The sequence below is a fragment of the Manduca sexta genome, chromosome 13 (assembly GCF_014839805.1).
Source record: "Manduca sexta isolate Smith_Timp_Sample1 chromosome 13, JHU_Msex_v1.0, whole genome shotgun sequence".
Taxonomy (NCBI): domain Eukaryota; kingdom Metazoa; phylum Arthropoda; class Insecta; order Lepidoptera; family Sphingidae; genus Manduca; species Manduca sexta.
Window position 1 is genome coordinate 7284993 of NC_051127.1, and position 21415 is coordinate 7306407.

Genomic DNA, 21415 nt, shown 5'->3' on the forward strand with positions numbered 1-21415 from the left:
TTTCGTAGGAATACAATCCTCCCTTTTACGAGTGATATAAATTGTACGCTGACAGTCCATTCCTTGACATTTGTTGGTAAAATCTTGAAACCTGTCACTTAATTGAAATTTCATGTCATAAATATTTTGCCGTCGCGCACTATCTGTGAATTTTCCTTTATGTTCTGATTATTAGTGTCTAAAAATTCCTAATAATGGCGTTGACTAACGTGTTGTTGTTGAGTCAAATAGCTGGATATTTGGTTGGGCTGATACTTTCTTTATGCATCGTAGTTCCTATGAGCATGCATCAAGATGAATTCAAGTAGGTGGAAATAAAGTGACCTTTCTTTATGTCCCTTTATCTGTATGTACTTAGGTCGGGCTACAATTTTTTATGATGGAACAAAAATATTATTGGTCTAGAAATTTCATAGTTTTTTTTAACGATAATATTAGTTTTTCTGGCGAATGCAAATCAAGGTGCAATAACTGAGATTTTATAGTCGAGCTAAAAATTTTGTTTAATGTATTTCCATATGAATTCTAGCCAGATAGTGTATGAATCATGGTGATTGCCGGCTTGCATAGCACTATCATACAAAACAGTTTGACACAACTGATCAATTTATTTTATTGTTTAATAGTTTTTTGAATGATAAGAAAATTTGATATGTTGTGTTGATATACTACATATTTTATTTTTTATACCTGAACATTCTGTATGGTTTAAATATAGCTTTAATAAAAGCTACTTATTAGGAATCTTATAAGACAGATCTTATATTGTAGATGATAGACCACCAAGCAACTATGATAATAAAAACTATTTTAATTCTAATTATAACATTGGATGCTGTTATTATCCTTATAGAACACTATATTGAGCTACACCAAATGTACATAGGGAAATATAAAGTATAAACAAAGAATACACTGTAGTCCAAAATATTTTTTTGAGATTACTTTATTTAACTGATTAAAATATTTATAATTCACATGGAGGGTAAATAATTGTTTATTTTAAACCTTTTGCACCTACAATAGGCAATATTATTATTGTTCTTGTGCTAATTTTATAATATGATTTGTGATTTTTGCTACTAAAGTTTAGAGGAATGTCAATTCTTAATTTTAATAAATAATTAAATATTTCACACATTGACTGTGGTGCCATATCAACTGTCTACCACTACAGTCCATATGCATGGAGGTATTGTCCAGCACTGGTGTTGCAGTGCAATTTAAATGATAGACTTCAACAATAAACCTATTGTGTGCTCGTGGCATACATGTTGTGCCCAATAAAGTACTGTTAAATGGGCTGCAGTTTGTGTGTTAATATATTGCTTTTGGTGATACTGATTTGACTAATAGGTACTCTTATATGCCAGTGTGTTTGTGCAGGTAGAACATTGTCCACTTCTTTAACCAGCGGAACTTGTGTATGTTTTTTATATTGTTACCTTTGTCATGTAGTGTTTTACTATCGGATTTTGGGAAGAGTTGTTACTGTATGCAATGATGGAACAAAATCATGCAACTGGTTCATCCATCATTTGGTTGTATATAAAAAAGTATTTTAAATTGTGTTAATTTTCATAATATTTGTAATATAATGTCTGTAAGGAAATATTGATGGAAATACAAACTTATTTTTATCTGTTTACATCACTGTTATTCAATATGTATTTGAATTTAACAAAACAAAATTGGTTATTGAGGAAACATTTTATCTATTAAATGTAGTTCAATATAAATGCTCACAAACAGCAGAAATACCATGGGGAAAATTAATTAAAAAAACAGCATACACTGTATTTCAACTGGATATGTTAGGGTTAACTTTTCAGACAGTGCAGTCATTTTTCAATGTTCATAGAATGAATGTTTTGTAAATATTTGAAAGATAAACAAGATATTTGTCCCCAGTGGCCACTGTTTGCTGTTCTCACATGGCGACTGGCAGGACAGTGGGCAGCTGTCCGTGGAGTGGGCGTCACGTGCCTACTGCAACTATGTCATCCTGGTTGGCATCATCATGTTCATTGTGTGCTCTGTGCAGATATACAGGTATGTCTGAATGCAGCCATGAGCATAGAATAGATAGTATGCATGTTCTATCTGAACTTAAGTAGCAGCATTATATAGATGTACTCAGAGAGGGAAGACGGGGCCGGTGGAATGGTCATTCTGCTCTCTCCTAGATTTTGTAGTTTCACAGTGTTATATGTATCTGTGTTGGCAGTAACTTTAATTAACAAATAAACTTTTGTTTTACCCCCTCTGGACCCAAAGCCAAAAGGGTATTCTAGCTCCACAACTGTTTGCATGGTAACTAACTTATTGCTGGCCCTGATAAGTCTTATACTTTAAACCTTTTATAGGCTGGAAGTTTTCAGTTTTTTTTTTCTTATAAATGCTTGGCAAAGTGGCTTTACTGCACCTGGTGTTAAGCGAAGTGAAGCTTATAGAAAGTGTAAGAATAAATAAATACATGAATATTATTAGGTTGTCGATGCTGATGTACCGCGGGGAGGACAGTTCGTTCCTGTCTGCCTTCATCGAGGCGGTGGGGTGCACGGCGCTGTGCCTGCTGGCCGTGCTGGCAGCGCTGATGGTGACGCTCGGCTTCATGACCTGGTGCACCAACATCGTGCAGAGGTTCCCTAGGTACACACCTGCCATTACTATTGTGGTCCTGTTCCACGCAGTAAGCCAGTATTTCGGGGGCTGGTCGGAAACCCCCGACGCCTATGTTACTCTACAACACTGTATTCTTTCTGTATGTGTTTGTATCACCCGAAATTAGTTTGATTTTAATATATGGATATAAAAATGGGTTTTTGTACATAAAATCAAATACATGATTTTGGCTTATAATAATATTATGTCGATGATCAGTTGTGGGCTGTGGCAGCCTTTTTCATATTTCACCCAATTTTAATGAATTCAATAAGTTCTGCAAAAGTTCAATAAGTTGATACAAATTAATAGTAACAGGAAAATTAATTTTTAAAATTATTTTACGTAACTTGTATGCAGGTATTGGTTTATACTAATTTCTATGTAATGGAATTTCATTTTTATTTTTATTGCTTATCATCACTCACATTCCTTGCATTTTCCTTATTCTGGTATGGAAATATGACTACCTATATAAAACATGAACATGATAATAGTGTACTCGGTTAACAGCCGATTTCAATAAACAATCTCAATCTTCAATGCGATTCCGAGAAGGAACCAATTGAAATAACTCATTTATAAGCATATCAAAAATACTTTGTTCTGATTGGTCCATTCTTGAGATAGATCAAAAAAGCGATTGGGATTATTCATTGAAAATGGCGGTTTCGTTCGACGATTTTAGTAGCGAGTTTTTTCTGGATGTATGCCGACTGATAAGATTGACTATGGTCGGGACGATCCGTGTGTTATTACTAAACGCCTTTTTCAATGAATGATCTCAATATTTTTTGCGATCTATCTCAAAAATGGACCAATCCGAACAAAGTATTTTTGACATGCTTACGTATGAGTTATTTTGATTGGTTCATTATCGGAATCAGATTGAAGATTGAGATTAGGATCGTTTATTGAAAGCGGCTGTAAGTCTACGATAGCATTATGACTAACTTTTCCCTTTATTGTAGCTGCGAGGACGCGGTCGGGCAGAAATTTGATACAAAGGATGAGATATCTACCGACGGTTTCTACATGGAGATAGGAACAGCGCAGGTAAGCAACTTGTACCAAGTGTAATTAAAATTTTAGTAGTGTAGTCATAAATACTAATGAACGTGAGCTCAGCTTGGCACCTACATGAGTTATTGCGAATTTTAGTTATAATATAATTTCATGATTGCATTATCTATATATATAAAAATCAATTGCTGTTCGTTAGTCTCGCTAAAACTCGAGAACGGCTGAACGGATTTATCTTATCTTGGTCTTGAATTATTCGTGGAGGTCTAGGGAAGATTTAAAAGGTGAGAAAAATTCGAATAATTGCCGGGAAAATCCTCAAAACAGCATTTTTCTATTTCCCATACAAACGTTTTCTAACTAATACGTAGAGTCAATTTGTAATTTATTACCACTGCATAAAGTTCAAATTCGCGTGCGCGTTGGAGGATCTAATATCGCGTTCTGAAACTCAACAAAAGTGAAAGTGAATCGCGAACGCGACAAAATTGCATAGTCTCAAAATACATAGTACATAAATAGTGGTCGGCTTCGAGAAACTCAATTTTAGCTAACTTCAGTTGTTAATCTGTCCGATTATTTTTTAATAAGACTATATAGAAATCGAAAGATAAATCTTAAGTTTTGTCACAAATTAAATTATGAATCTTAAGTTAAATTTCTGAACGCAATCATAATATTTGACATTAGATTTGACAACCAACTAATATGTCAATCCATCCTGTCGCATTTCAGAGCACGGAAAAAGTATTATTACGATATTATATCTATCTTTGTGGTTACGTGCGCGAGAACTTTCTTTACTTTGGTGATCCTTTGTGATAGTGACATTCCAAGTAATGTGCTCTTTTTGTGATAGTGACACTTTACTGCTAAATGAGCGGGAAATTTTCTCACTTTGATTAATTACAATTTACGATGCCGAGGAGAAGACGACCTGACTTAGGTCGTCGTAGTCAATCAAATGTGCGAAGAGCTACCTCACGTGCTAACCGCACTGATGACCAGAGACAGACAGATCAAGAAAATAGTCGTATTGCTATGTCAGAATTGCGTTCTTTAGTGAGTGACAATGTAGGAGATAGGCTAAATTATTTATTCAATAAATGCTTTTTTTATTAAATACGGATTCGATTTGTTTGTTTTAAAATCATTTTATACAAAAGATTAGGTCTTTTATTTATCCATGAGGTAGTATGAAGTCTGCCGGGTCAGCTAGTTTCCCAATAAAAATAAATGTGCTCCTTAAGATTAGTGACATATTTAATAATCGTAGAATTGACTTGAAAATGCCATTACAACTTTAATAATTGTAAGTAGTATGATCAAAATCATTTGTGTACAGTTCGGCGCGTGGGCGGCGTTTGCGACATGGGTGGGTCTGGCGGTGTTCTCGACGCTGAAGGTGTGCCGCTACCACCAGCTGCAGAACATCCAGGTGTCGATGTTCCGCGAGCGGCAGCGGCTCGTCAACGACAGCGGCTCGCCCGCCGCGCCCGCCCCCGAGCTGGACGGACGCTCCACGCCGCCGCGGGGCTGAGCACCGCATCGTACCGGACTACACACGAAACAGCCAGTCCACATCGACTAGTAATAACTCATACGTCGCTAATCTTTAATGGTAAATATAGACTACCAAGTTTTCCCAGCATTATATGGCGCAAGAACTGCCAGATGCGTTTAATTACGACAAAATTTGGATAGATCTATACGTATGCGACTTGTCGCAAGTATTTCTAGCTTCAAACTTGCAAAAGTTACCGTTGCAAGTTTTATTGCTAAACAAATTTCGTTCAAGAGTTACCTCAACACAAACATCATAATTTGTCATGAGTAAAATAACTGACTGTTAGTGTCATTGAATGAATTGGTGGTACCAAACAAGGTCTTGGAGTTTCTCGTGGTGGACAGCGGCTTGGGTGTCCTTGGCATTATCATTAGCTCGTTTTCTGGCTATAAAAAAATATTACAAGTTTATCAGCATTACCTGTTTCTACTTTGTCTCTTTTAATAAAGAATGTAAGAAAGTACTGACGTAAAGTAGGAATAAAGGTTTACTGTTTATTATTTTTTTATATGCGCTTCCCAAAATATAATCTTGTCGAATGTATGATTTATAGTTCTAGGGAGAATAAATATTACGAAAGAACAAAAAATTCCCAAAAAAAATTTAGAACCAATTGTTTTAATTTCGATGTAAAACTGTAAATTGTTAAAGTTAGATCGAAAATAGGGTAAACACTAATTTAATTGTTTTCTTAAATAAATGACATTCAATAACTTTCTCATTTAATAAAACCAATTACCATTAATGAATTCTCTATATTTATTTGCATTATTCTTATATTAGTGTTTATTCAAAAAAGGTGAAAAATGACATCTTTTCATGTTAATATTTAATAAGTATTCAGTATTCGTTCCTTAATATAGTAATTTTGGATCAAAATGTACAATTCTGTATTAAAAAAAAATATATAGTGTTCGTCTGCACAGAAAGGGAAATGAAAAAAGGTAAACCAAATTTATATGATTATGTAAAGATCTGCATCATGCTAGTGTATGTGATAATGTTTATTATAATTTCAGAGTTTTATTATTGTTTTTTATAAAGCTACGTAGTAAGAAGTAATGTTTTTAGTTTTAGTAAGACAACCTTTTTACAAATCAACTCTGTTTAATAATATAATGAAATTAATCAGTGTTTAACAAACACTGTTCTTTATTCTTGAGCCAAATAAGCAAATCAGTGATTAAACAGTGTATTTAATAAATTGATTAAAATGTTTATTGGCATTGTATGGTACTTCAATTTTATGTCAAAATTTAACTTCTCGGATCGATTTTGCAAATGGGCCAATCAGAACGAAGTTTGATTATATCACTCGCATATTATTTATTTTGATTGGTTATCTTCGTGATCGATGTACAGTCAGACACAAAAGTGGCTGAACAAATTCAAAATTTCACATCGCCTTGGATATATTCATAAAAAAAAATGTGTATAAAAAATATGAAATTTTTAAAATGTTCAGCTACCTTTGTTTGACTACATATATTGATCAAAATGGTTATTTTTTTTAGTAGGGGGTAAATTTACAAAAAATCTTTTTTTTAACAGTTAAGGCTATGCGTTTCATTCGTATTGTGTGACATGTAGTTATTACACATTTATTATAAAAAAAGGGTTCTTGGCGACTCTGAGCTTTGAGAATGGTTATGCTTTTTAAAACAGCGTCGTTTGAAAGCTTTATTTTGTATGAAACTATTGTTGCAATAAGTTTAATACAGTTTATTGTACAAATATATTTATTGTTAGCATTTAGTCATATAACTATAGATTAGTTGATCTCGTAAGAAAATTCCATTTTGTATACGATAGGCCCATTTTTACTCCACATATAATTTCAATACGCACTGTAAATTTAAATTTAAACTTAAAGATCATCTATCCTAAAAATGTTCACTTGCATTATCCAAAAACCACTGTTCATTTCAACTTCGGCTGTGAAAGTAAGAAAAGGTGTTAAGTGTCGCTCTTTCGTGAAAAAAGATAAAAAATCTATGCAACTGGAACACATTTTTGGTATAAACAAGAATAGTTATAAAACACTCACAAATCATTGATTTTTTAAATATTGATGTGATCTTCAAACTTTATGTTCGTATTGTATCAGTATTTATAAATACGCACAGTGAAAACTCCTTCTCATATAAAAAACTCACTGACCTAATTACTTTATGCATGGAATTTTAGGTCACGAGTGCAGTGGCATCGAAAAATGCTTATGATGGAATATAAAATTTCATTGTCAACTCTGTCCCACACTGCATTTTATTGTTGCATGGACTGAAATATCATTGTATACATCTAAAATAAAAATAGAAGATAAAACATGTAGCCATTCATTTGTATATAATTTAACCACAAATTATTTAATAAAACTACTGTCTTATAGAAAGTTATTTATTTATTGTATGACAGAACCCACTTACGCGCTAGAACTACTCGTTTCACGAGTGTACACATTAAATTATCAGCCGTTCCCAATATTTATTTATTTTTGATGCAGACGAAGTATACAACAATTCACTTAAAATCCGCAAAGTAAATAGTGTCTCTTATTATGTAACTCTGGTTACCAGCAATCAGTTAGGCCACAAAGTTTTAAACAAAGAAAATACGCAAGTATTTAACAGGGCCATTTTGACTTTGCTTTTTAGTATATGACAATTAATACTTGTCTCTACCTCTACTAATATTGTGTCAAAAATCATTATCATTTTGTCGTTTAGAATGAATATGGTGTATACGTGAGTGTATTTCAGACTGAAAATAGATATTGCAGCTGCATCTGCGACAGATTTTCTTAACGTAATAGTTGTGACAACAGTAGTAGTTAATAAAAAAAAAAATCAAAATTTCGTAACCTTCACATTTCTAATTTACATCTACGGTTTGAATAATTTATTGTGAAGGGAAATTTTCAAAAGATAAGTATGGTTTAATTTACTAACGCGATAGCAAAATGGCCCTGTATAAATTTTTTTAAAGTATAAATCAATACATACAATGATTATGTTTAGTACAAGAGCAACAAAATGCTTTAAACCTTATATATTATAGAAACAAAAATAATTAACGTTCAGTATTACACGCTATATTTTCATCTGAATTATTATTATATATCATAAACAAAAATATTGACGCCATTACACACATTGGCTGATTGATTGTACAAACTAGCAGGCGAAGGAACTGATGCTTACTTCCTTATTTTAGATTTATTGAACCGCACATGAAACAAGGGTCCATATTTCCGAGGTGATCTATCTAATGCATTTGAAATATATTCAGTAAATACACTATTTGAAGACTCACACTTTAGATTACAGAGATAAAATATTGGGAACGGCAAAGGCCTCAGTCACACCCATTGGCGTTGCTACGGATTTTTTGTAGGGGGAAGCTGGCAGTAACAAAAAAAAATCCGAATTCAACGAAAGGTTTGCTTTAAGCGAGGTCTCTGTAAGCGCGTGGCTTTTTATAAGGTAGGCAAAGAATTTTCTACAATGGACACAAACCAATATTGCGACAATCCCCTCTAACTACGCCCGTGGTCACCAACAAATATTGTTTGCGCAATTGCGACGCTATATTTGTTTAAAAATGCTTTAGGACTTAGGCCTAGAATTTGAGAGTTCACATTACTTAAGTAACTAGAACGCGCGCCATGCGATACTCGACCCGCTACAATGGATAGGTCGTTACTTATAAGTAATGACGTTGCCGACAAAATCTTACAAAATAATACTGGATAGAGTACACAAGTTCCAGCAGTAGGAATATTACGAATACTATGACATACCTTATTTTATAAGTAGTCCTAATACTAAGTTACAGCATACTTAGGCTGTGAGATCAGCGATGGTCCCCGCGGGGCACAGAATTACTAAAGCTCCTCTTGGATTAGTAATAAGTAAATACAGTCCATTACTGTTTGGGCGATAATATGAGTACCTATATTGTATACTTTAATACTATGAGTTGTGCTGTTACTGCTTGCTGCAAAGCTTCGGTACAAAACATGTGAGCGATACATTCGTGTGACACTTCTAGTAGCCACTAGCTTGTGGTGCGACTGGACCATCAATAATAATCAACACTTCAAGTGAAATAATTTAGAAATAAATAAGTAATAATATCACAATCACGATCACTTTGAATACAAAATCTATCTTCCAAAATAATTATCAATTTTGTTTTTATCACACGAATATATTACTATCAATCATTAATAAATACATTTTTATACTAGTACCTATGTAATGTATGGTTGATAATAAATATATGAATATAAATAGTTGAAGTCGGCAAAATACTAGAAATGTAATGTAATTGAAGAAATGAAATTCCTGTTGATCGGTATTATATTTAGACTGCACCAAACTTACTATCACGTGCAGTGTGTCCGAAGTGCCGCGGCAGAATTAAACATTGTAGACAGGTACCTTAATATATTCATTATCCATACAAAGTAAGAAGTAGAAAAATTACATAAAAAATACGTCAAGTCATTCTCAGCAGGTAGTAAATCCGTACAATAATTTATTTTTCTTTCTTGATCCGTTTGTTGGGAGAATGTTTGTTGGCGACGTGCACGTTGAGGTATCGCTGTTGCGCGAACTCGAGTCCGCAGTGCGGGCAGGCGCAGGCGGCGGCGCCGGCGGCGTGCGTGCGCGCGTGGCGCAGCAGGTCGCCGCGCACGCTGAACGCGCGCGAGCACGTGTCGCACGAGTGCGCGCGCGCGTCGGCGTGGCGCGCCGCGTGCCGCTTCAGCGCCGCGCGCCAGCGGAAGCGCCGCCCGCACGCGTCGCACGCGTGCGGCGCGGGCCGCGCCTCCGGGCACGCGTGCGTCTGCGAGTGTATGTACAGGCTCGCCCGCGTCTTGAACCGCTTGTCGCACGACTTGCACGAGTACTTGTACTCGTCGGCGTGGATGGCGACGTGCTGCGCCAGGTTGGCCTTGCTCGTGAACTTCTTGCCGCACACGTCACACTCGTGCTCCTTGGCGGCGCTGTGCGAGTGCTTCATGTGGTAGAAAAAGCTGGACGGCGCGGTGTACGGTTTGGAGCAGATCGGGCACGAGCGGGACCACTTAGCCTTGATCGAGCTTTTTGTGTCGGCCGTTTCTGCTTTCGGTTTGATGTCTGGTTGGTTTTTAGAAAGTTCACCTGCTTTTGACTGCGATATGGGACCACTTTTATTGTTCATATCGCTCTTATCTGCGAGATTATCTGATGATTCTTCGTCATCCGGAAAGATGTAAGGTAGCATTGCTGGCGTGGGATAATTAGGTGGTGGGTGACTATTTTGATTACGATCCCTATTTCTTCGTTTGTTTGACATAGCGTGTTCCATCATGTGTGTCCCGAACACTTTGCGATCTATGTAGATGTGGCACTTATCGCAAAAGGATACCAGCAAGGAATGCGCGCCTATCAGATGGTCCTGGTACACGTGTTCTGCCACCTTGGCCTTGCAGTATCTGCAGGGCTTGGTCGGCTCCGCGACGGCGAGGCAAGTTGAAATCTCCGCATACTTGGGTGGGTCACGTGGCGGCGCTCGGAACGATGACATATCCTTGAACCTGCAACAAAGCGGTTCACGTAATGATATGCATTAATGTTAGTTCAGGCTGTGATCTATTCTTCTTCAACTACTTCGAATGCTCTGTATTGTTGGTTTCCACTTTCCATAGATGTTGATGCAGGAGCGTTAGGTGTCCCGATGGGTCCGGGCATGCGAGGTGAGCTGGCTGCGCAGGCGGAAGGCCCGGCCGCACGCGCAGTGGTGTCGCCTCTCGCCGCTGTGCACGGTGACGTGCGCCGCCAGCTCGCCGCGGCGCTTGAACCGGGCGCCGCACTGCATGCAGGGGAACTTGCACTCGTCGTGCGTCTTGCGGTGCATGCGCAACGCTGCGCTCGACTTGGACGCCTTGCCGCACACGTCGCAAACGTACTCCCGGCTGTCCGAGTGCGACTTCACGTGATCCTGCAGGTGACTGCTGCGGGAGAAAGATTTGTTGCAGAGACCACACACGTGCGGACGTTGCTTGCTGTGCAATGCTTTAGTGTGTCTGGCCAGGTTGCCGTTGTCGTTGAAGCTGAGGCCGCAGATGGGGCAGCTGTATCTCTTCTCGCCCTGGTGCAGGCGCACGTGACGCTTCCACGAGCTGACGGTAATGTTCTTGTCGCAGTACTTGCACTGAGCGTATTTCTTGCCGTCCTCACCGACACTCACAAGCGATGGTTTATCTATTACTAGTTCTTCTTTGACTTCGTCGGGTTCTCGAGTCACCTGATTTGGCGCTATAGTAGCTCTGGAAGGATTGAGGTCTAATTAGGGTGACAATAAACATATATAAGCTCTTGCCTTTGTTCCCAAAGGGTAAGGCGGAGGCGCTAGTATATCTATCGTGGGCCATGACAGGGTGCGTGCCTATCCAAATAAAACTAATTTATACAATGATAACAATATAATTCGGTTTTAAAACAATTGTCTAACTAGTAATGTGTGACTTGTTCGTAGACGAGCTGCGTGGTGGGTCGCGCGTCCGCCTCGTGGACTCGCTTGGCGTGGTAGCGCAGGGCGCGGCGCTGCTTGAAGGCGAGGCCGCAGAGCGAGCAGGCGTGCGGCTTGGCGTCGGTGTGCAGCGTCACGTGGCTGTTGAGCTCGTGCCGCTGCCGGAAGCCCTTGCCGCAGTAGAGGCACACGTGCGGGCGCTCCCCGGTGTGCTTCAGCTTGTGGCGCGCCAGCCCCGAGCGCAGCCTGAACTTGGCGCCGCACTCGGCGCAGTGGTGTGGATACTGCTCGATGTGGGTCTTCAGATGCACGTGCAGGGAGCCGCTCTGCGTGAAGCGCTTCTCACAGAGGACGCACGCGTACGGCCTCTCTCCGGTGTGGATCCTGATGTGCTGCTTGAGGTTCTGCGAGTTGGCGAAGCTCTTGTGGCACCGCAGGCACGTGTGCCGCCGGATACGTTCGTGCGTCTCCGTCAGATGTCGCTGCAAGCCGTTCGGTGCCCGGAACTGCTTGCCGCAGATGTGACACACGCACGGCCGCTCTCCAGTATGGATGCGCTTGTGGAAGAAGTATGTGTGCGGGGAACTTAAATTCTTATCACATATTTTACAAGTGTAAAATACTTTTCCGTTAATTTTCTTTTGTACTTGTACAAGTTCAAGTCTAGTTTCTGTGTCCATTCTATCCTTTCTCATATTATTATGCGTTAAATCGTCGTAATTTTCTATGTTTGTTTCATTTGTTTTATCTTCTACATAAGAGTTTTCCGATTCCTCCACATCACTGGAATCAGTGAAATCTGGATACGATGATTTGTGTCTACTTGAGAAATGATCCGTGAAGTTCACAAATGCTTTGTAGAAGTTGTTGTAGAGATCATTGGTCTTCCTATTGGCGATGGTTGCCAGCGGTTCATCCTCGTCGTCGACGGAGCGTGCATCGTCTCCGAGCCCAGAGGCATCATCTTTACCTTCGACTAGGTTGTTCGTGCACGCTTTCCATCTGCAACAAACAATCTCCATTATTTTGCGTGCGTGCGCAAATGGTAGTTTAAATGTGTGCGCTTTCTGAACTTCTTCGAGCAGATATCACATTCGTATTTTCTGACGTCGAAGTGTATTTCTATGTGTCGGTCGAGCGTGTTTTTAGCTCTGTATGCCTTTCCGCAGTAGTTACACTTGTAAGGCTTGGCGCCCGAATGTATCCTGGCGTGTGTGTCTCTGCCGGCGCGGGTTGGGAAAGCCTCGCCGCACTCTGAACATACATGGTTCAACACTCCTTCGTGAGCTAATCGTTGGTGACTCCTCAGATTCCCTTGGTTCTTGTAGCTTCTGTCACACTTGTCACACGGATACTCGGGACCTCCTGAGCTGTGGCTTTTCAGATGTACGAACATGTTGTATTTATTGGAGAAAGTTTTGTTGCACTCGGGGCATACGGCTGGTATGTATTTTTGATTTTTAGCGCTCTGAAGCTTCTTTTTCTTTTGCCTTTCGTTAGGAGGGTGCGCTTCGCTGATGTGTTTTTGTAAATCATTGTTATCATCGGTAACATATCCACATGTTTTGCACACATTGCTTTTTACACTTCGATCCACGTGATCCTTTTGTAAATGGTCTATGAAATGTTTTTTGTCTTTGTAAAGTACCTCACAGCATACGACACCCTTCTCTAAAGTCACGTCTACGTGTTTATTAAGATGGCACAAAAGGCGCGTTGTTGACGTGTAAATGTTTTCGCAGAACGGACAAAAATAATTCGGGATTTTAGCATCTGGCTTCTCTTCCTGATCCGACTCCATTTCCCGATCTGACGCCTCTGATATTAAAGTTTCTTCAAATGTTATGTATTCTTTGATAAATGTTTCTAGATCATTCTTTGTGGACACTTCTTGCGAGTGTCCGGTCTGGAGATGATCGGCTAACATGGCTATGGTTGTTAAAGATGGTATAACATTACATTTCTGACAGACATACTTCATGTTCGAATCATTTTCATCAGTGTTCAGTGTGTGGAAATAATCTGTCAAAACATTTCTGACGTTATTGTAAAACTCTATGGTAATATCTGACCTGAAATTGTAAACAATGATTTGGGGAAATTCCAAAATTGAAAAATTTAAATCAATTAAAAATACTCACTTTTCTTCAGGAATCTTGTTCGAATTTTGGCAATTTTCTTGTTTCGTTGTTGTGGCCTGGAATGAAAAGGATAAATGAGTGTTAAAATTGTTTCGACACGAATAATCATGGTTCCTATAATGAAGATAATGAAAATATCTTTTCTGTGGACAAAGCAAAAAACTCTTCACAAAAAAATTACAAACTATTTCTTGACACAAATATGGAGTAATTATTGTCCTATTTGCGTTTTAATACTGGTATCTTGTGTGTGATCTCAAAATCACAAGTAATAATATCTAGCTGCACCTCTTACCATCTAGTAACTTACAGATCACATTTGCTTATAAACGATTTAATCCAAAAATGATTTGACATCACATCAAAACAGTCTGAAACAATCCTTACTCCCTCCCCCCTCCAAAATCCGTTTCTGCACACAACAGCACATGTGGCATCTGACAATATCTTACCTGGTCAGCATAAGGTACAGGCATGCGCGTGCGCAGCGCAGCGTCGGCCTGCACGCAGCACGAGACCAGCTCATGCCACGCCAGCAGCGTACTGGCGCACTGGTAGCACACCACGCGCGGCAGCATGTCCGTCTCGCTTACCTGACGACAAACAAAATGAAAAATGTACAATTTTGCACACTAGCACCGCGACCAGCTACATAAACCATACTCATTAGAGTTCAGTCTCAGAAGACGAGGCCTAGTCTCGGTAATAGATTGGCATATAAAACAGACCAGGTACTATTATTATACTCAGGCTATACCTTCGCAAACTCTATAATAATGAAGAATGATGGATATTTTTCTAAGAAGCTTTCTTGTAGCTACAGCGGTTACGGTAGCTACTGTTACTGCGCCATCTCAAAAATCCACTCTGTATTCATAAAATTAGCTAAATATTAAATTAACCTCCTGATAAGACACGATTTTGATCAGGGTTGTTTGCGTGTTTATTTTGTCTTTAATGCCAACGGTAGGTATATCATACGTGTATTTGAATGTTATTACATCATTGTATAGCGTTTTAAAGTACATAAGTCGAAAGACATTTTGAATTACCGCGTAGTGCTTTATTGAGTATTTGACACATTTTGGTAACATGATGCGTCCCATCATAGTGTCATTTACTTATTTCACGTCTATTAATTGTTTCAGGTTTGCCAAATTAAATCAGTATGGCGGATCACGCCTGCACTGCTAGCCGCACCGACTGGTCAACGCCGTTCGGACACGACGCGTGCGGCCAATCACGGAATGCGTCGAATCGCCGTGATTGGTCAATGAGATAATCGCAACACGCTACGTGCGTAATCCATGCTCGGATTCCTATTTATTTACTACTCGCTTTGATTAAAATTTTCGGCCGATCATGAATATAAATAAAGCCGAGATTACATTAAATTTTGGTTTCATGATAATACGATAGTTTTAAACAAGTGACAAATAGTAAGCAATGAGGGGATTCTATAAAAGTAACAAATAATTGGAAAGGAAGATTGTAATTTAATAACTTGTCCAGATTCCGACAGCTGAACGCCATTTTGCTGTTCGCTAGTTTGCAATTGATATTGCGAATGTTCAAATAAATATTTTTATACAATACGAATACAATTACAAAACACTCATAAAAAGCGAATGATTTGTTTTAATATACTAATCGTGAAATAAACTACTCTAGATTTTTTAAATTGGTGCACTAAAAGGAAGCTATGGTATACAGGGGGTCATATTGTCATTGCTTAACATACTTATTTTCTTAAAAATTACAATAAGTTATTCGAGAAATAGATTTAAATGAAACAAATGGAAGTTTGGAACAAAATAAAAGTTAATAAAAAGTAATTTTAATTTTCCACACCCTAATACCATCATTACTACTCTTAAGAGAATTCGTCATAGCATCAACAGCACACTTTAAGACAGAAATGGACTACACATTCGCCATATTCGTACTAAACTACAAAATCATGAAAAACATCAAATACATTTTTTGCAAAGAATTATCAGTGTGTGATATTTTCAACATGATATCAAAAACTTTAATATTTATTTGTTTACTTTGACACACAAGTATTGTTTACTACACCCTAATACACTGGCTGGTTACAACCAGAGACTACAAAGGATTTTCATCCAACCACCACCAATATATTGCTTTAATAAAATAATACTGGACACATCCATGACATGCAAAGAAATTTCAAAGTCATCTGACACATATTTTCATAACTTAAAACAACTTACCTGAATAGGTAAATGCTTGCTTATCTTGTCAGCCAGGTTGTTCTGCAGCCCTTCACCCTCAAATATAGGGATGACAAACTCACTGACTGCAGCGCAGGTCCTACACACATTCGAGAAGTCATGAATACCTGCAAATAAATTAACAATTTTAATTATGTACAAATAACACACCTTTACCTGGCATTTGGTTAGAACTTAGAAAGGCTATTGCATTTGTTGAGTAGAGAACACACAAATTATCTTCAAATGTATATGTTATTTGACATATCAGAAGATGAAACCTTCCTATTTCAGTAAAAAGAAGTGATCTAGCTTGTGTATCTTCACTATGGACACAAAAACCTCTACGAGATTGTAATGAAATTTTTAAGTATCTTCAGATTGGGCTAGCAGGTGATTTTGTGAAGTTTAAAAGTAATTGTATCATTAGAAGTTATCTGGCTATAGATAATTAACACTAAACCTGCAAAATGGTTTACTAGTAATGACATAGGTAATTATCAATTTTAATTTTAATGGGAAGTGCCTGCAATAGCTTCATACAGTTGTTACTGGTGGAACGTCTCTTGTATGGTGGCTATTTCTACTGCCAAGCAGTAGTGTGTAAGCACCACTATCTTCAAAGAACATTGTAGCCAGCGTAATTAGTGGGCAATTTGAGACTTAACATTAAAATTTTCATGGTGACAAGTGTAGTGGAGTGCTGTGCAGTACTTTGAAATTAACAGTTTTGTATGTTGTTAGTTTTTAACGGACGTCTTAATGCTTACCATCAGGCGTGCGGCATGCTTGTTTTGTCATTCCGACTATATAAAAAATATCACATGCATTATGGTCTCAATAATTACACTGGCTGTACAATGTGTAAAATAAGAAGGCAACTGCAGTATTTGTACACTGGTGTTTTTGGAGGTGGACTAAACGGTAGTAATATTCAGGGCATTTATAACACCTACCTCCTAATAAATATTTAGTAAAGTACCTACCAATTTTGTATGTTTGCTTATTGAAACACTATGAATTATATATGGAAATTACATTATATTGAATTTAGTCAATAGGCATGCGATAATTTATCTGTAATAGACTAAGAGAGATTGCAAACAAACTAAAAAGGTGGAAAAAATATCTTGGGAGTCCACTTACTCTCGATGTCCATTTGAATCGGTTCTTCTGACATTTCGAAAGGCTTCTGGGTTGTCGGAGACGGGTGACTATTATCCGAATTCATAAGAAATATTTGTTCAGTCGCCATATCTATAATTTAAATATTTTATCAAATGCAACTAAATTGCATACAGACTAACAGAAAATGGTGACCATATCGATCCAATCAAACCTCAATCAAACCAAGCAAACTCAAAATAATATTTAGTTTTCACAGAAAATGATGCGTTCTGAACAATGATTCGAAAACGCGTTCCTCTCTGTATTTTGTTATAAATGTTATTTATTGTTGTTTCGACTTTTTGTTGGATAAAAGAAAGATGTAAACTATATATCTATTTAATTTTCTGTACGCATAATTTTATTGAAAATTATATTAATAATATTAAATGAACCTAAATGGTATGAATCTCGCAAGTCGCAATTTTTTTCAAGTTTCGCATAACATGAAGTTTTTGACTGCACCACGAAGCTTGAATCAAATTCTGCGAATATTAAAAAAGGCGGGAAACGGTGAATAAGCAAAGGCGCCCTTTTTGAATCTATACTATTATATAAAGCTGAAGAGTTTGTTTGGTCGCGTCTCTGCTTACCCACTTCGTGATAAACATATGATGTGTATCCATCACGTTGACCTAGTGCAGGTCATGTAAGTTCGAAAAGTCAAGATGTGATCCTTGGGTATCGAATCTACGAAGCTTTGTTTCAATAGTTCGTTTCATTCCCAACTAGACTATCGAGCATAGTAGATCTATCTTTTGATCAATATTCATAGTGTGTTTATTATAATTATTCTTTCATCTGCATAGTTTTTTTTATTAAGCAAGATGACATTGTATGGGGAAGAAACAACAAATAAAACGATCTACTGTATATAAATAATTTAATTATTTTGTTTGTAGTTGTCTCGAAGTCGTTGCACGGCGGCGCGGCCGGCTGTAGCGACCACAAGCGGCGCTACCATCATTGTCTTGTTCTTGTACGTCTGGATCACTTGCTGCCAAAAATATATAGCAATATTAATTTAAAGAAGTTCTTGGGTTCGATTTACAAGTCCGACAATGTTGGGGCATCTATTCTGGTGTAATAGTTAACTACATATGGCTGGGTGCTTTGTAGTCATTTCTGGTCTAGTGACGGTATCTAGCAGATCCGTAATATTACATATGCCTATGTAGTTTTCATTGCCTTCAGAACAATAAATTACATCATTTAATTCTATAATATTGAGCATCATAGTAAAAGTATAAATAAATTTATTCTGGTTCATGATTGTGTACTTTGGTGCGCTTCTTTCTACCTACAGCGTTGGCGTTAACAATTGCAATATTTATTTATCTATTTATAGAACAAAGTCCCCAAAAGCTGTTTGTCTGTATTTGATCGATTTTATTAAAATCTACTAAACGGATTTTTGTACAGTTTTTACTAAAAGGTAGTGCAATTCTTTAGGAAGGTGTAGGTTAATAGTACCTACATTACGAATTATGTAAATTGACTGAAATATAACGATTAATATTGAAGTGGTCCCGTGGTTGTGTTGTGGTTGAAAAAGTTTGTGAGTCACACAGATTTTCATCATTTTCATTTATAAATCATATTTGCGCGGGCGAAGCTGCAGGCACAGCTAGTCATCTATTTTAATATAGCACTCTTACCAAAACAAGTTTGATCAGGAATACGGCGAAAGTAAGAAACGATATGGTCATAAGCGCGCTTTCTGATGACGGAAACTCGACATGTCCTCGTGCGGAGTCGTTTGCAGAACGTGCGCGTCGTTTCGCACCATTTTCTGGATCCGTGTCATCGTCAGGCCATAACATGTCAATTCTGTTTTCTGTAACAAGAACAATTTGTATGAACTAAAAATTCACCTGCATACACAAGAATATAGAGAGTGAAATAGTTTTTGCAAAAACTGAACATGTTCTTGCTGAAGGTAAAGAATTAATGAATGCAGATCTTAGTAGCTTTAAAAATTATGGACAGTCTTCTAAGAAAGTATTCTTGTGGCTACAGCGGTTAAAACCTACCTATGTTATCCAGCATTGTGTTCTTCAGCTCGTGTAAATATCTCATTTTACTTCTAAGGCTTTTGTGAGAGTTTTTGGAAATTATTTCTGCAACAGTTTTCATAAATTTTACCAGGACTTCTATCGTGTTTGCTTTATTATTCACCGATTGAGTTTCTTCAGTACTATCATATTCATGACTCTCTTTTTCTTCTTCAATGTTAAGAGTAGAAACATTATCGCCTGATTCTAAAGGCTTCAGCTTCTCATTATTTGGATTACGATATTGGTAATTTATTATATCATGTCCTGATAAAGCAATGTCAGGTTTCCTTGAATTCTGGTCCAATTCTTGATGTGTAGTTGTTTCTGTAGCGATCTGATATTCTTTTTCGTATTCATTATGATTAATTTTATTTATTTTGCCTTTAGAATGAAAATTATTAATGTCTTCGTTTGTATTTTTCGTATTTAAATTCATAAAATGGTTGCTTTCGTTATCATTTACCAGACTATAATTTTTGATAGTTACTTTCGTGACTTGAGTATCAAATTCATTGACTGTTGTATCGACATGCTGCTTTCTATTCTTGTAGATTCGTTGAGGTAATTCTTCAGAAGCGTTCTCCAAAGATATTTCGAGGTTTGTGTACAATTGATCACTAGCACTTGTAGTTTCCATAACTGTTGGTGATTTCACTTGCGTGTTTGGAAGTTGGACCCTTCTTATTACTCCCTTATTAAGTAATTTTTCAACAGTACCTATAAACTCTTTATTCCTTATGCCTGCCGTTACATCACGTGTAAAAGTGTTTCTATCGTCCATTCCATATTTGTTCCAGGCGCTAGATGTTTCGATGCGAGTGATGCCAACATTTCGATCAGTCCACGTATGAGGGGCAACAGTTTGATTGGCGTACTCTTGGTGAGTCCTGATCGATTTCCTGTAGTGATGCTGTGATATCTCCACCCACTCGCAAGAGGCTTGTGCGATTAATAACAGAGTCATCCACATGGTTCGTCTGTCATGTTTGTCTCAGTTGTGTACTGTACTGTGACGTCGGCTTCGTCTTGTGTGACTGTTATGTCAGGGATACTCAACTTTTGGTGTTTGAATGTCAGTTTTGGTTGTAGTATTTATATTGAACTAAATGTTAAGATAACCCAATGGGTCGTCATTCAAAGCTTTCATTTAAAAAGCAATAGGCTCGTACCTTATACATCGGATTTAATATTTTTGGCATAATACTATTTACTACATCTCTGTCTATACCTCGAAAAAGAAAACAGGCGTTTTGTAAACTTTTATGGTACTTATTGTCCAAGAGCTGGGCATGGTATCCTATTTAGTATGGATTGAGTTCGGCCTGTACAAAACTGAATTATAAATAGAAAAAGTAAATAAGTAACCTTGATTGTGTTTATGATAACATATCCCAAATGTTTCCAGTTGGGATGACAATTTTCCGGTGAGCGACGCCGTTGTGCCGGTGAGTTGTGACGGACGAAGCGTTAAATGTGTCTCAGTAACTGTTAACGACTTTCAAGGTTAGATACAAATACAACAGTCTAGGTGCCGGGTGGGATATAGAGGGATCAGGTTTAGAGACTTTTAAACTGGAAATATTAATTCTCCACTTCCCTTCATAACAAAGCTTGAGACAAAAATAATGAACTAAGGAGGCGTTTTAATCTCAATTATAGGGACATTACAACTAGATAAGCCACTTGTAAAGCACCAAGGATAAAAAAATAACTAAGGGTCATATTACATGAGCTGTTAGATTTGATTACAATGGGCATGGTAAAAACGCCGGAAAGCACGGAAATTCCGTCTAATCTCTACAAGGTCCATGTAGTATACAACCCCCAATGTTATTTGCATACTGTTTACTATAATGTTGCATTCTACATGCCAGAGACTACACTCCCAAAGTACGTGATGAGCAGACTGTTCAAATGCGTAACCAAGTGTAGAACGTGGGCACGTAGAAGATCAGGGATTAGTTTTGTCAACACTTTCAGTGCCAAATATGGGCCGCTCTCAATAAACGACCCTAATCTTAATCTGTGTTCCAATCCTGAGAA

The 21415-nt window shown here is 37.6% G+C and overlaps 3 protein-coding genes across 5 annotated transcripts; 1 reads left to right on the forward strand and 2 right to left on the reverse strand.

Annotated features, from left to right (window-relative positions):
- The first annotated feature begins 68 nt into the window (after positions 1 to 68).
- Positions 69 to 6779, forward strand: LOC115449209 (transmembrane protein 179). Its single transcript, XM_030176945.2, has 5 exons — positions 69 to 304; positions 1912 to 2052; positions 2491 to 2652; positions 3636 to 3720; positions 5033 to 6779. The coding sequence occupies exons 1-5, from the start codon at positions 195 to 197 to the stop codon at positions 5225 to 5227; spliced, it is 693 nt and encodes a 230-aa protein (XP_030032805.1). The 5' UTR covers positions 69 to 194; the 3' UTR covers positions 5228 to 6779.
- Positions 6780 to 7633: 854 nt separating this feature from the next.
- Positions 7634 to 17534, reverse strand: LOC115449215 (zinc finger protein 569). Of its 3 annotated transcripts, none has more exons than XM_037438057.1 (5): positions 17295 to 17534; positions 16149 to 16276; positions 14364 to 14504; positions 13912 to 13967; positions 7634 to 10835 (listed from the first exon to the last, which is right to left on the reverse strand). In XM_037438057.1, the coding sequence occupies exons 1-5, from the start codon at positions 17401 to 17403 to the stop codon at positions 9794 to 9796; spliced, it is 1476 nt and encodes a 491-aa protein (XP_037293954.1). In that variant the 5' UTR covers positions 17404 to 17534; the 3' UTR covers positions 7634 to 9793. The 3 variants fall into 3 exon arrangements, with proteins under 3 accessions (XP_037293954.1, XP_030032827.1, XP_030032820.1); XM_030176967.1 differs by lacking the exon at positions 7634 to 10835 and adding an exon at positions 11709 to 12772; XM_030176960.1 differs by lacking the exon at positions 7634 to 10835 and adding an exon at positions 12444 to 13842.
- Positions 17535 to 18198: 664 nt separating this feature from the next.
- Positions 18199 to 20385, reverse strand: LOC115449581. Its single transcript, XM_037438247.1, has 4 exons — positions 19812 to 20385; positions 19349 to 19730; positions 18974 to 19152; positions 18199 to 18312 (listed from the first exon to the last, which is right to left on the reverse strand). The coding sequence occupies exons 1-4, from the start codon at positions 20340 to 20342 to the stop codon at positions 18199 to 18201; spliced, it is 1206 nt and encodes a 401-aa protein (XP_037294144.1). The 5' UTR covers positions 20343 to 20385.
- Between the last annotated feature and the right edge of the window lie 1030 nt (positions 20386 to 21415).